This window comes from Rhea pennata, chromosome 5 (genome assembly GCF_028389875.1).
Source record: "Rhea pennata isolate bPtePen1 chromosome 5, bPtePen1.pri, whole genome shotgun sequence".
NCBI lineage: Eukaryota > Metazoa > Chordata > Aves > Rheiformes > Rheidae > Rhea > Rhea pennata.
In genome coordinates, this window is record NC_084667.1 from 43,772,508 (window position 1) to 43,786,610 (window position 14,103).

At 60.5% G+C, this 14,103-nt stretch overlaps 2 protein-coding genes across 4 annotated transcripts; both read right to left on the reverse strand.

Annotated features, from left to right (window-relative positions):
* Positions 1 to 1,099: 1,099 nt before the first annotated feature.
* Positions 1,100 to 3,682, reverse strand: AIP (aryl hydrocarbon receptor interacting protein). Of its 3 annotated transcripts, none has more exons than XM_062577891.1 (6): positions 3,505 to 3,680; positions 3,180 to 3,359; positions 2,809 to 2,967; positions 2,391 to 2,567; positions 2,134 to 2,275; positions 1,100 to 1,995 (listed from the first exon to the last, which is right to left on the reverse strand). In XM_062577891.1, exons 1-6 carry the CDS (start codon positions 3,601 to 3,603, stop codon positions 1,790 to 1,792), a joined length of 963 nt encoding a protein of 320 aa, XP_062433875.1. In that variant the 5' UTR covers positions 3,604 to 3,680; the 3' UTR covers positions 1,100 to 1,789. The 3 variants fall into 3 exon arrangements, with proteins under 3 accessions (XP_062433875.1, XP_062433874.1, XP_062433876.1); XM_062577890.1 differs by having other exon boundaries at positions 2,809 to 2,997; positions 3,505 to 3,679; XM_062577892.1 differs by having other exon boundaries at positions 1,923 to 1,995; positions 2,142 to 2,275; positions 2,809 to 2,997; positions 3,505 to 3,682.
* Positions 3,683 to 3,933: 251 nt separating this feature from the next.
* Positions 3,934 to 10,207, reverse strand: LOC134141429 (scavenger receptor cysteine-rich type 1 protein M130-like). Its single transcript, XM_062577664.1, has 12 exons — positions 10,120 to 10,207; positions 9,250 to 9,570; positions 8,779 to 9,093; positions 8,330 to 8,638; positions 7,779 to 8,093; positions 7,004 to 7,321; positions 6,611 to 6,925; positions 5,970 to 6,356; positions 5,545 to 5,686; positions 5,106 to 5,191; positions 4,737 to 4,820; positions 3,934 to 4,442 (listed from the first exon to the last, which is right to left on the reverse strand). The coding sequence occupies exons 1-12, from the start codon at positions 10,205 to 10,207 to the stop codon at positions 4,135 to 4,137; spliced, it is 2,988 nt and encodes a 995-aa protein (XP_062433648.1). The 3' UTR covers positions 3,934 to 4,134.
* Between the last annotated feature and the right edge of the window lie 3,896 nt (positions 10,208 to 14,103).

A 14,103-nucleotide genomic window follows, 5' to 3' on the forward strand; every position in this document is an offset into this window, starting at 1 on the left:
CTCCCACCCCCTCCCCAGCCAGGTACGCAGCATGACCACCTCTGCTTTGGGAGGAGGCAGATATGAGGAGTCGAGTTCCCCTGCAAGCACAGTCCTGATCCCAGGGACTGTCATCGTTCAGGTGAACCAGGACAGCAGAGACAAACAGGACAGGAAGAGGCAACAGTCTTTAGATAGCAAAGCAAGACCTCGGCAACTCAGCTGTCTTGCTACCACCTCTGTGATGGGGCCATGGGAGCCTCCTTTACCTGTCTTGTCCCTAGCATGGAGGCATGCTTGTAGCTTGTGCCCTTATAGGGTCTGTCCCCACGGCTGGGGGCATCTCAGCCCTGCAGCCTCACCCTGGCAAAGCTGTGTGAGAGTGTGTGTACCCCACATCCTCCGTGGTTACCTTTGGGTTTTGCTGCAGAAGGCACCCAGGCAGGTTGGGCTCCTTGTGGGTGTCTGACTCAGCCACTGAGCCATAGGTTGGTCCCTTTCCCCTGGATGATACAAGCCTCTAAGCAGCTTTCCCAGACTGCTGAAGTGGCCAGAGACACCCGGCATGGCCCTGACCTAGTTTCACGAGTCCTGCGCAGAGGGTGCAGAGCTGAGCGCTGGGGCCACTGGCTCAGCAGCCAGAGCAACGCAGGTGAGTGAGGCACATATTGAGCTTCATGGCACTGCCATCCCCCTGGTAGTCATCTTGTGTCTGCAGTGCTAAGTCCCTGGCACAAGGCTAAATCCCAGCTCAAAGACTGAAATCCCATCTCAGGGTTGGGCATAGCAGTGAGGGGGATGGCGGTTTGGGAAGCTTCATCCAGCCCCAGCTCTGAGCCGCTACTGGCTAGGACAGACAGCACTCGGCAAGGCTGAAATACTAGAAGGCCCCTCACACTTAGCTAAGCGTAACAGCCCATGGTAAAACTATCCAGACCTAGAGCGGGACAAAACTAATTTTAGGGATAAGCTTATTGTTAAAGTAACATAGCTTGTATATGTATTAAATCTGCTTATATACTGTGATCCTCTTGTCAGGCTTGCTCTGAATTTTTCTTGGCCTGCCTGCAGCTTTGGTTTAGCTTCAACAGCAATGTTTCTAATTGACCAGGGTCTGTGGTTAATTTGTTTTATATTTGTTTTATCTTTAGATAGTACGACCATAGTTTTACACAGATAGCAGTAACAAGCAGTTATTCTATGTAGAATAAGACATTTAGGACTATGACAAAATGATGTGGCATAGAGAAATACAGGCCTGGTATGAGTGCAGAGGCCTTGAGAAGTTGTGACACAGGATGTGTCATAGAGGAGTACAGGCACGAAGCAGTAAGAGATGGGGCACAAACTTGGCACTGGAGACCCCATGGCTATGAACAACTCAGCCAGACTGGCATGGGGATCATACAGCCCAATATAACGTATAAAAACCAAAGAACAAACAAAGGAACTCTGATATCAGAGAGCAATGGGTTTGAGCAGGCTTCAACACAGTCCTTTCTGGTGATTGAGGATGCTTGGCGTTCTGCTGATGAGCGTATTGTAGAGACAGGCAATGAGATTTACATTTATACTGTGATTTAACTGTATACTGCAATTGCTATACTCTGCTAAGTCTAATTTGAACTTATATTGTGATTTAAGTGCACGACTGTATCACTGCTAAGTCAAAACCCTGTGCAATTCCAAATAACTTCAAATAAGTAAACCTTGTATTAAACATTAATAAACATTAATAAACATTCCACATGTGGAATATCTAAAAGAACCTGGTTAGAGAGTATTGGACTCTCACATGCAGCCATGTCCTCTACTGAGAGAAGATGCCCTTGAAGCGGACCTTGTCCTCCTTGTCCTTCTCGCGCAGGCGGGCTTCCAGGCTCCGCAACTCCTTGGCCACGATGGAGCGCAGTGAGGGGTCAAGCGCCAGCACCTTGGCAAAGTCAGCCTGTGCCTCCGCCACGTTCCACACTGCCGCATGCGCCTTGCCCCGCTTGAAGTAGGCCTTGACGTTGTCTGCAAGGAGAGAGCTGCTGGGCCGGCACAGCGTGAGGGCGCTCCCCAGCCTGCCACGGTTCCCACACAATCTCTCCAGCACCTGCTTGTCCCATGGGAACCCACTGCAGCCGGCTGTGCCAACCCACGGCTCCTTACCCTCATACTTGTTGAGAATGGAGGAGCAATGATCCAGCACCTCGTAGTATTCCTGGCACTGCAGCTTGCACTGGCAATAGTTTAACAGCAGTGGTGTGATCTTCTGGTCGAGCTCAATCCAGTCTGGAGAGCCAGGCTGTTCCTGCCCAGCAGAAGGACAAAAATGAGGGGAAAGAGTGAGGCAAAGCTCCCAAGGGTGATAGTGGGGGGCCTGTGTGTGGGGCAGGGTAATCCACAGAGGGACTGGGGACTCTCACCTTCATCTGCAGGTTCTTGAGGCAGGCGATGGCATCATAGTACTTGGCGGCTGCCTCATGCACTTTGCCCTGCCGGTACAGTTCATTGCCCTCTTTGTGGATCAGGGGTACAGCCTGCAGCTTCTCCTCGTCCGTCATGGCCCAGGGGTCCTGCTGGTATGAGCCGGGCTCCTCTACCTGCCAGCACCACATCACAGAAGAGACTGTCCCCACAAGCTGCCACACTGCTCCCATGGCAGAGGGAGAATCCCGGGCACCTGGATCCTCCACCCTAGGAAGGGCCAAGCGTGGTCTGGTCCAACCACTATTGCCTGTGCAATGGTCGGGAGAACCTCGATCACCCTTGCCACCTCTGGGGTCCCACACTTGGCAGGCAGTGCCGCAGAGCCCCATGATGTCTCGTGGGCCCACCGCTCACCTTGAGCAATTCAATGTCGAAGGTAAGGGGCTCGGGGTTCTTCTGCAGCTCGTCAAGGTCAGGGTAGCCAAGTGAGTGGTGCTCATGGAGCTGTGCGATGCCGCAGCAGTGCCGCTGCCCCTCCAGCGGGTCCTTCCCTGCTGCGATGTTGCGCAGGCTCTTGGACACCATGGGATACAGCACGACATGCTGCAGGGTGCGAAGTGCAGGGTACGGAACAGCCACCACGTCTACCCCGGGCGACAGGTGGAAGGCGCACGCCCCGGACGTATGTGAACAGGCCCCGCCCCCGACTCGGGCCCCGCCCCCCGGGCTCTTGCCCCCTGGCCCCGCCCCCCTGGCCCCGCCCCCGGCCCCGCCCCGCCGCGCACCTTGACGTCGCAGCGGAAGCGGGCGCGCTCTCCCGGCCGCATGGTGCGTAGCGCCGCCTCCCACACCGGCAGCTTGAACTTCTTGCCGGCGATGAGCTCCATGGGTTTCCCCCTCGCGCGGCTGTCGTCCAGGACCCGCTCCTCGGCCCCGCACCGCAGTGTCCGGTAGTGGAAGGTCGCCTGCGGGGCAGCGTTGGGGGGGCGCCTCGCCAAGGCTACGCGGCGACCTCCCCCCCCCCAACCCCGGCCGGCGCATGCGCGCCTCTCCCAGCCCCCCCCCCCACCCCCTGCCCCCCGCCCCCCGCCTCCGCCGCCCGGCGCCGACCTTGGTGCCGTCTCGGAAGTCGGGCAGCGGGCCCGCGCCCTCGCGGATCAGCTCCTTGTGGACGCCGTCAGCCCGCAGCTGCTCGACCTGCTGCGCCATGATCCCCCGCCGCCGCTGCCGCCGCCGCCGCCGCGCGCCTCCTCGGGCGGCGCCGCCGATGCTCGGCTCTTTCCGGAGAGCTGTGCCCGCTCCGCGGCGGCCCCTGGCGGCGGCGGGCGCGCACCGCCGGCGGCCCCCTGGGGCGGCGCTGCCGGGGCGGAGCCGCCGCCCGCCCGCGGCCCCGCGCGGGGGAAGCGCCCTCAGGACGTGCTCTGCGTCTGCCCCGGCCGCCTTCGGGGACGGCAGCGCGCCCGAAGCCCTGACCCCGGCGCTGAGGCTCCAAAACCGTTTTTTTTTTTTTTTTTTTAATAGAAAAGAGAGAAAGGCACACTGGAAGCACACGTGAACTCGGGCAGCACCCAGAGGCCCGTGTGGGAGGGACGATGGAGGTGGTTCTCCTAGTCACAGGCCTGAGCGGGCGGGCGGTCAGGTGGGCCATCCCCTCCGTGGCGGGGCTGTGGCTCTGCAGGCGCAGAGCCCCGCAGCGCTGCACGTGGCCTCAGGGACTCCCGCAGCGTGGCCCTGCTGTGCTCATGGCGACACCCTGGGGTCGCTGACGCCGACGTCATCGTAGCTCATGTCCCATGGCGCTGAGGCCAGAGTGTCCTTCGCAGCTCCCGGCAGCTCCACGGGGCTGGGCCTGCTGTCCCCAGCAGGGAGCTGGCCCTCGCTGAGCCCCGTGGAGCTGTCGCGCAGGCTGTGGCACCTCTTATCTCCCAGTCCTGCCACCTCAGAGGCACATCCGTCGTTCGGCTCTGGAGCAGCAGCCTCTCCCGGGTCCAGGGCCGCAACATCATCGTACCCCTCTGGGGGGCTGTGTTTGGGCTGGGCAGGAGTGTCTGCGACAGGCAGGCGTGTGAAACGAAGGCCAAGGCTGAGGCATGGGTCACATTGTGCCAGCCCGCACTGGCTGCAGGGTTGGGGATGCTGACTTTGGGGCCCACTGCCAGTTCTTGGATGGAGACGGCAGCCCTGAGGCTCATCCCCAGCCACAAGCGCCAGCCCAGAAAATCTGAGGGCCACGCAACCGTGCTGCCTCAGGCACCACATGAGGCCTGTGCTGGCCCTGGCTGTGGTGCAAGGGCTGCACCTCAGGGTACGTGGAAACAGAGCCCTGCACCCTGGCCTCATACCTGGTGCTGTCCCGGGGCTGTTGTCCTTGATGCTGTCACTGGTGTAATATGGCAGCTTTGTCACTGAGCCCTCTGACGGGGAGCCTGGAGGATGAGGTGTTAGGGGAGTCCACCTGGCCCCAGGGCCTGGCCAGCACTGAGTGCAGGACAGCCTGCTGCAGAGCAGAGACCGTAGAGGGCCAGGAGACGCCTCCGCATTGTGGCTCCCTGCGCCAGCACATGGCCGGGCTCCCAGGCTGGGTGCTGTGGTGGGTGCATGGGGGCCTTGGTGCAGAGATCTCCCTCATTGGGGAGAGACGGCAGGGCTGGGCTGGGCCGGGCAGGGGGGGGCTGTTGAGTCACAGCCTGCCAGGCCTGGTGTGCACACACCTGAGCCACTGGGCACCTCCTGGTAGTCAGGCGTCAGCGTATAGTCAAGCTCCTCATAGACAGCCTCAGAGATTGCATCTGCACCTCTGCCAGGGCCTGGAAAGGAAGGGCAGACATAACCCCAGGCTGCTGGCACAGCTTACAGGATGCCGACGTTACCAGCTCTCCCCTGGTAACCCTGTGGCCCAGCTCCACTGCTTTGCTGCATCTTCCAAGTGGCTCTGGTGCCTCTGTCTGGCTCCCATGCTTCTCTGGGTCCTGCCCTTGCTCTGTGCTGACCTCCTAGCCTAGCCTGACCACCATGCCTGCCCCCAGCCTAGGCAGCCGGGCTGCCCCATGGCTGGGCAGTCCCAGGAGCCATAAGCAGCCCCCGGCCCCCTTTGGCTCTGCCCTCACCCCTTGTCCTGGTCGCTTCAGCTCTGGAGACCTCCAGTGCAACTCACCTCTGTGCTGAGCCATGGCATGCCATGCCTGCATGGCAAGGGCACCCAAGGCCAGGCAGAGAAGGGTCCCCAGGACGATGCAGAGGATGATAGGCACTGGCATGGCCCCAGCACCCTCCAAGAGGCTCCTGGGGGTACCTGCGAGGACAACGATATGCGGTCAAGCTGGAGTGAGGCTGGGGACCTTGTCCCTTCCTGCAGTGCTGGGACCAGTAGATGCACAGGGGGATGCAGGTAAGTGACTGCCGGGACAGAGGGGCCAAGGAGGGCACCCCTTGGCTTCCGAAAGGGCCAACCTGTGCATGTGGTTGAGGGGTGGCAAAGGCTCTCCTTGACAGATCTGTTCCCCCTCCACTGGGCTGCACTGGCCAGAGCTGCAGGTTCTTGGGGTCACTGTGCTGCCCTGCATGGGCAGAGCTACCTGTGTAGGCTGTGCCATCTGGGTAGCCAGTTCTCATGGGTGGCGTGGGAGTCCCTCTAGTGCTTCCAGGCTCCCTGTTGCATGTGATGTGGGTGTCCCCGAGGGAGTCGCAGGGCTGCAGGTGCCAGGGTGCCGAGGGGCAGTGCCAGAGAGAGACAGCCCCCAGCCCACACTGCACCCAGGCCAGCCATGCGGGGCCTGAGTCCTGCGTGGCTGCAGGAGCAGATGCCAGCCGGCCCCCGGCCCCGCAGCCCAGCTGCCGGCACACCACAGCAGCTGTAGTGGAGTTGGTGCCGTTGGCGCACACGCTCCCCCATGTCCCGTTGTAGAAGACCTCCAAGCGCCCAGTGCAGCCGCTGTCACCTGCCAGCCGCAGGGCTGTGAGCTCTGCAAAGGGGCAGAACAGGGGACACGGCTCAGCTGGGGCCAGGCAGACACCCTCGCTGTCCGGCCTCCCCTGCACCTCCCTGGGGCACCAAGAGAAGCACCCCAAGGAGCAGACACTCCAGGCCAGTGGGGCGAAGGACTCAGGACTGCCTAGAGTGTTGAGGAGGTGGGCAGGGAGACCGGTGGGGAGAACTGGGCCCACGGCCGATCTTGCAGCCCCACTGCCCTCGGCCCCGGTGGAGTGTGGTGCTGACCTGAGCAGACGGCTGCCGCACCGGCACCCTGCTTGCAGCCATCCTGCTCTGGGGCTGGGGCTGGGCAGTCCCAGAGCGTTTCCTCAGCCCCGGAGCAGCCCCCGGCGCCCAGCCACACTGGCCCTGAGCCCTGGCCGTAGCGGGCTGAGCCGGGCGCTGCCAGGGCCCTGCCGCATCCTAGCTGGCGGCAGACGACGGTGGCGTCCCAGAGGTCCCAGGTGTCCTCGCAGACACGGCTCCAGGCCCCCTGGATGTAGACCTCCACTCGCCCTGCGCAGCGCCCGGGGCCGCTCGCCAGCCGCACCTGCTGGCTTCCTGCAGCAGGAGACAGCCCAAACTGGGGCAGCTACTTGGGCCCCTGTGGTGCCCCAGGGCCCTTCCTGGCACACTCACCTGAGCACACAACCGCTGCGTCCTCAGCACGGTCCGCCAGTGTGGCGTTCGGCAGCGTGATGTTGCACTGGGCCAGGTGAGTCTCTGTTCCCTCACACTGGAGCCCGCTCAGCTCCACGGGGCTCAACCCTGGCCCCAGTGCAGGGGCGGCATAGGCCTTCTGGGCCACGCCACACTGGAGCTGCCGGCACACCACACTGGCACTGCTGGTGTCCCACTGCTCTGCAAGGACTCGGCCCCAGGCCCCACTCAGAGCCACCTCCAGGTGCCCATCGCATCGGCTCTTCCCATCCACCAGCCGCAGGGGTTCAGCATCACCTGGGACCGCACAGAGGGGAGATGTCCTGAGGTGCTGTGGGGACCACAGGGTGCTGTGCCTGCCCGCAGGGCCCTGGCTGCCCCATCCCTGCCAGCCCAGGGGCTGCACCTGCAGCTTGCAAGCCATGTGAGTGCTCCCAGCAGGGCTGGGGTGGCAGGGGAGAGCAAAGAGTCCCTGCCATGTCCCTCCCTGGGGTGGCTTCAGCAGCGATGGAGCAGATGGCAGCACCAGAGGTGCCAGGGAGCCCCACAGGATGGCGAGGGGCACCATGGCTCCACTCCCCTCCTCCCGCCTGTGTCTCTGCTGCCTTGTGCCTGGGCTCAGCCCTCCTCCTGCCCTGAGGTGGCCCTGCTTCTCCAGATGGTCCCTGCGCCCCACAGCTCCTGGAGACTCCTCCTTTTAGGAGTGCCAGGTCCCCTTCCCCCAGGAGACCCTCGTGGCCTGCCCCACACGTACCTGAGCAATTGACCGCAGCAGCACGGCCTGACGAGCACACGGGGATCCCCAGCACCATGGCAGGGCACTCTCCCAGGTGGGACTCAGTCCCGCTGCAGTGAAACGTGTCCTGCCACAGTGGGCCACTCCCTGTCCCAAAATACCCTCCGCGGGGCACGGAGGCAGCAAACCCACAGCCGAGGTGGTGGCAGAGCACTTGAGCATCAGCCGTGTCCCAGCTGGCATCACAGAGGGAGCCCCAGGTGCCCCGAGCCTCCAGCTCCACCCGTCCTGCACACGCCGTGCTGCTGTTCACCAGCCTGAAGCCCGTGTAGGCTGGGAGGGAGAAGCGGAGCTGGAGGTGACAGCTCCATGCCCTGTCCCCCTATGATGGGGGGAGGCATGCAGGTATGGCAGCCCTCTGCTTCCCCATACCCCTCTGCCTCCCTGCACCCCTGGGGGCTGCCACAGGCCAGTCTGCAGCCTCTCTGCCCCATCCCTGCCCAGGGCACCCCTGTCCCCACTGCCTGTCTCCCCCTCTACAGCTTCTACCCCATGCCCCGCACTCTTACGGGAGCAGATGATGCCGGCGTCGCTGGCGTGGGTGCAGCCCTGGCTGTGGGGCAGCCTGCGGGCACAGGCAGACAGGAGAGATTCATTGCCTGCACACGCGAAGCCCCCATTCCAGATGGGCCCAGCTCCAGACCCAAAGTGCTCTGCCTCAGTGACAGCCAGAGCTGCTCCACAGCCTAGCTCCTTGCAGATGACGTGGGCGGCATTGATGTCCATGTGGGCCTTGCAGAGGGTGGCCCAGTCTCGACCCTGCCTGGCCTCCACGCGGCCCGAGCAGGCGCTGTCCCCACTGACCAGCCTCACAAACCCTGCCAGGGAGAGAAGCCGAGGTCTCTTGGAGGTCCCTGAAACATGCTGGGGTGTTGTGGAGGGGCTGCCCCGAAAGCCTTGGTGCTGGCACAACCGGCCCCGGGTGCGAGGCAGCCTGGGGTGACCCCATGGCTCTTACCTTGGCAGACCACACCAACATCCCAGTCATGGGGGCCAATATATGACCCCCATCCCTTGACATCACATTTCCAGATGGCGGACTCGTTCCCATGACAGTCAACCAGAGCCAGATGAATTGGTCCAGACCCTTTCCCAAAGCGGATTGAGCTGTGGGCACTTTTAGCCGAGCCACAGCCCAGCTGCTGACACACCACCTCGGCATCTTCTATGTCCCATGTGTCATCTGCGATTGTCCCCCACTGGCCCTGCAGCTTCACCTCCACTCTGCCTGCGCAGGGACCACCTCCATTCACCAGCTTCAGCTCCACAGCATCTGCACCAAAGGTACGCACAGGGCATGAGGATGCTGTGCTCTGGTCCCACTCCTGTACTTCATCTCTGCCCAGGGAGGCCCTGGGCACAGCCATGACGGCTCCCAACCATGTGCAGCCAAGGGGCTGCACCCCAGCGCGATCACCCGATCCCTCACCTGAACATGTCACACCCACGTCCCGGTCATGGCCGCAGTAGTGCTGACCCCATCCAAAGTGGGGACAGTGTTGGAGCTCAGTCTCGGTGCCACGGCAGAAGAAGGGGTGCAGCCAGATCTGGCCAGCCCCGGGCCCAAACGGGATGTACGGGGAGGCTCTGGCCACAGTGCCACATCCCAGCTGCCTGCAGACCACGGAGGCCCCTCGGGCATCCCAGTCGAAGTCATAGCTGCACACGGTGCCCCACTGGCCCTCGTGCTTCACCTCTACCCGGCCCGCACAACGGCTGCCTCCACCAACCAGCCGCAACTCCCCGGTGCCTGTGGGTGCCCATATGGGACCGTAAAGGAGGATGTGGAGCCCCAGCACGGTGCCACGGATGTCTGGCATAGCCTACCCTGCCAGGCTGGCCTGGGGGCTGTGTCCCACGGCTGTCCCCTACCCTGATGACCTCCACTCCCCACTCTGGGCCTGGCCCTTGGCCCTAGTATATGGCTGTGATGGTGGAAAAGCCCTGCGGCACTACAGGATGCAAGCTGCAAAGAAAGGCAGGGCCGTATCCAGCCCCCGAAAGCCTTGTGCCCGATGCAAGGGGACGTGGCAGAGCATGTGTTCTGCCACATGTGGTCAGCATTTGGCCCCACCAGCAAATACCCTGTACCCAGCACAGTCCAGGAACTGCAAGACCCCGAGGGCTACCCAGACAGGGTGTCTCTGCTGCTGTCCCTGGGAAGCTTGCCCCAGCAGGTCACGCACAGAGCCTTGGCAGCCACCCCAGCCCCACTGTGGCCTCTCTATCCCAAGGGCTGCCTCCCCCTCTTGGCATGAGGGCAGGCAGCTCCAGCCCTGGCGAGCCCACAGGCACTCACCCCTGCAGAGCTGCACGCACAGAAGCAGCCCCAGAGCCTTGTCAAGGAACCGACTGATGTTAGCCATCCCATTGGCCTCCTGCCCCATGGTGCAGCCCCTAGCACTCGCTCACCTCCTGGGCTCCACAGGCCCCCGCTGTAGGGAGGGCAATATATAGACAGAGACGCAGGCCCTGCTGCCAGAGGAGCCAATCAACGTGGCAGACACCTTTTGAGACATTATCAGGAGGGTTATCTCCCATCTGACGGAGCCCCAACCTCCAATAACCTTCTCCATCCCCGTGCATGCCCATATATGCGGCTCGGCTCTGCTTCTGGCATCACGTGCGCTCCACTGATGGGTGGGCTCCCACCTGGCCTTCCCTGTGGGGAGCCTGATGAGCTGAGCAGGGCTCCTTGCCTGGGTGCCTGCAGTGGGTGCAGGGTGTGGGGGCCCTTCCCATGCCTGAGCCTGCATGGCTATGAGTCTGGCACACCGTGCCAGGGAACCTGGCAAGAGCCCTGCTCAGACAGGGACCGTCCTCTGCTGGGGGCAGCATCTGCTGCAGCTTCCTTGCTGCTGCAGGGCTGATCCTGGCATCAGGTGCCTCAGCCCTCGGCACAGGCCAAGCCCTGGGGCTGCCTCAGGGCTAGAGACCTCAAGGGCAGTACCAAGCCCAGCCCAGCCCCAGGCTTCATGGGACAATTGCAGGAGGGCCTTGGCCCCTTGCAGTGGCCTGCGGGCAGATGGATGTGCTGGCCCAGCTGCCTGCATGTGTGTGCCCCACAGCCCGTAAGCCCCCACAGCAGCTGTGCTGGCCCCACACAGCACGGAGGCAGGAAGGAGGTGGTTCCCCCGTTGCACATCAGCCCCCGTGAAGAGGCAACTGCGGCAGCCTGAGGGCCGCTCCGTGTCAAGAGTACACGCATCTGCTGGGCCTACTGAACAGCCAGTATCTCACCACCTGCTTCTATTTCTGCTCAGCCAGCTGCATTTCAGACCATGATAACACCAGGCTTTTTTGTAACGGTATCTCTTCTCTGTGACACTACCACAGAGACCTGGAAAAAAAATCCAGAGTGACCCAGGGGCTCTGGAAACAAAGCTGAGGGGCACAGGAGAGCTCTGGCAGCCAGCAAGGCGTAAAGGACAGCCTCCACCAAACACAAGAACAGTCTGTCCCAAGGTTCAGGAGACAATCTCAGGATGGCAGCCTGGCTAAGCTGGCCCGAGCTCCTGTGAAAAGGGGCATGTACAGGAGGAGGAAACAAGGATGAGCTTTGACAACAAGGTCTCCCAGGCTGGTGTGCTTAGGGAAAGGGCTCAGGCAGGAGAGGAACATCCAGTAGTGCATGAGGATCAAGAAAGGGCTGACTTGAGAAATCTCAGTGCTCCCAAAGACCCTGGGACCCAATGAGCTGTAGCCAAGGGTGCTAAGGGAGCTGACTGCTGTCCCTGCAGAGCTGCCCTCCCTCATCTCTGAGTGGTCATGGAGATGGAAAATCAATTATTAGTTGCAGTAGTAAAATACATGATAATATCCTAAAACCTTAAAGATTTTGGAAAGATATAATGCCACGCAAATTGTAACATTATCATAGTTTGAAATGCAGCTAGCTGAGCAGAAGCAGAAGCAGGTGGCAAGATGCTGGCTATCTGGTGGCCCAGCAGGCCTGTGTGATGTGGCAGGAGTGCAGCAGCTGCACCCCATGCTGCCCCACACCAGCACCTGGGCTACTATGGCAGCTTCCTTGTGGGGGCTGGAAAGTGTCGGGGCGGAGGGGAAAACCACCTCCTTCCTTCCTCAGTGCTGTCAGGGGGTGAGGGCAGCTGCTGTGGAAGCTCACAAGCTGTGGGACACACAGCTGCAGGCAGTAGAGGCAGCTTCTCCTTCTGCCTGTGGGCCCCTGTGAGGGGCCAAAGCCACCCTGCAAATGCTCTGAGGAGCCCAAGGCCATGCTCACCTCAGTGCTACCCTGGGCGTTTCCATGCAAAAGCAGGGCTCCTATGCCAAAGCTACAGCTCCAGCCACGGAGGGGACTGCCTGGCTAATTTATAGTCCATGGTACAGCCCGGCCCCTTGAGGTGCTGCAGTGCGTACAACTATCCAGGTGAACACTGGCCCAGATGGGTGGTAAAATTCCAGATGGGAGAAAAACCCCATCTCAGTTATTCCTTTCTGCATAGATGATGCAAACCCCCAAGGAAGCCCTAGGGTATGACAGCAGCAAAAGTCCCCTAATTCCCTTGAGTGCAGCCAGCTCCTGCTGTGTTTCTTCACTGAATCCAGATGTGTTCAATCTTTAAATAGAACAAGAAAAGGAGAAGAATTGGTAAAACCACCCTAGATACTGACTGCTGCCTGAGACTGCAGGCCGTGGTACACACAAAGATGATGACGCACTGTCCCTGCCCCACAGCATCCAGCACCAGGGTGCCTGTGTGGCCATAGCCCTGATGCCATCCCCACTCCCTGCCCATGGCATTCACTGCCCTGGGGCTCCTGGGGAAAGAGTGACAGGGAATAGAAGGGGCTCAGAGCTGCGCAGCTCGTGGGATTTACCATGTTGGCCTGAAATCAGCCCTGGTGCACCCAGGGCACCACAGGCAAGAGAGGGACACTTTGGTCATCCTGTCTCAGTGTCTGGCCACGTGAACCGTATCTGCTTCAGTCTTTTCAAGTGCCAAGTCAGGGAACGGGAGGCAGGGCTAGTACATGGCAGGAGTCTCACAGGGCCCACCTGAAGTACTCTGACCCAAGCCAGTCTCTGTCCTGGCTCTTGCTGGGGCATGAGGTCACGGGGGCCTTGAGCTCTTGTTTCTGGTTACTCTTTAGCTCTGGGGTGCACAGGTCTAGAGAGAGTAACAAAGGAAAAGTGAGGAAATTGTGGGCCACTGATGACCAGGGCAGAGGCCCTGGTGACAAAGGATACAGAAAAAGCAGAGATCCTGAATGCCCACTTTGCTGCAGTCTTTCCTTTGAAGACAGGCCCTCCCCAAATCCCAGGCCCTGGAGAGCAGGGAGAAAACCTGGAGAAAGGAAGACTTTCTCTTGGCGGAGGAGGATGTGCTTAGGGATCACTGAAGCAAACTGGACATATACAAGTCCATGTGACTGATAGGATGTGCTCAGGAATGCTGAGCTGGCCAATTTCATTGCTAAGCCACTCTCAATCCTCTTTGGAAGGTGCTGGAGATCAGGAGAGGTGCCTGAGGCCTGGAAGAAAGTCAATGTGACTCCAGTTTTCAAAGAGGGTAAGAAGGAGGGTGCAGGGAAATACAGGCTGGGCAGCCTCACTTTGATTCCTGCAAAGCCATTGCCAAGCCTGTGAAGGCTAAGAAGGTGATCCAGAGTAGTCAGCATGGATGACGAAATGGGGGGGGGAAGCCATGCCTAACCAACGTGAGACCTTCTATGATGGGATGCCTGGCTGGTAGATGAGGGGAGCAGTGGAAGTTATCTTTCTTGACTTGAGTAAGGTTTTGGACTTTATCTCCTATAACATCCTCATGGGCGAGCTGAGGAAGAGTGAGTTATATGAGCAGACAATGAGGTGGCTTGAAAACTGGCTATCTGGAAGAGCTCAAAGGGTTGTGATGAGTGACACAGAGTCTAACTGAAGGCCTGTAGCTAGCAGTGTCTCCCAGGGGTCCATACTGGGTTGACTATTGTTCATCTTTTTACTCAGTGACATGGATGAAAGGACAGAGTGCACCCACAGCAAGTCTGCTGATGATCCAAAACTGAGAGTTACTGGCTGATACCCCTTAGGGTTGTGTAGCTATTCTGAGGGAGCTCAACAATCTGGGGAGATGGGCAGGGGAAAACTCATGGAGCTGAATAAAGGGAAGTACAGAATTGCTCACCTAGGGAGGAATAACCCCATGCCCCAGGAGAGGCTGGGGGCTGATCTACTGGAAAGCAGCCATGCAGATAAATACCTGGGAAGCCTGGTGGACAGCAAGTTGACCATGAGCCAGCAAAGTGTCCCTCTGGCCAAGAA

Bases quoted from the DNA above. Each gene is read 5' to 3' on its own strand.
- AIP (XM_062577890.1), bottom strand. From the start codon at position 3,603: ATGGCGCAGCAGGTCGAGCAGCTGCGGGCTGACGGCGTCCACAAGGAG. The intron at 3,360-3,504 runs GTCGGCGCCGGG...GCTGCCCCGCAG, and splicing joins ACTTCCGAGACGGCACCAAG to GCGACCTTCCACTACCGGAC. The intron at 1,996-2,133 runs GTAAGGAGCCGT...CTCTCCTTGCAG, and splicing joins CATTCTCAACAAGTATGAGG to ACAACGTCAAGGCCTACTTC.
- LOC134141429 (XM_062577664.1), bottom strand. From the start codon at position 10,207: ATGGGGCAGGAGGCCAATGGGATGGCTAACATCAGTCGGTTCCTTGAC. The intron at 9,571-10,119 runs GTGAGTGCCTGT...GGGCACCCACAG, and splicing joins GTGCGTGCAGCTCTGCAGGG to GCACCGGGGAGTTGCGGCTG. The intron at 9,094-9,249 runs GTGAGGGATCGG...CCTTTGGTGCAG, and splicing joins CGTGGGTGTGACATGTTCAG to ATGCTGTGGAGCTGAAGCTG.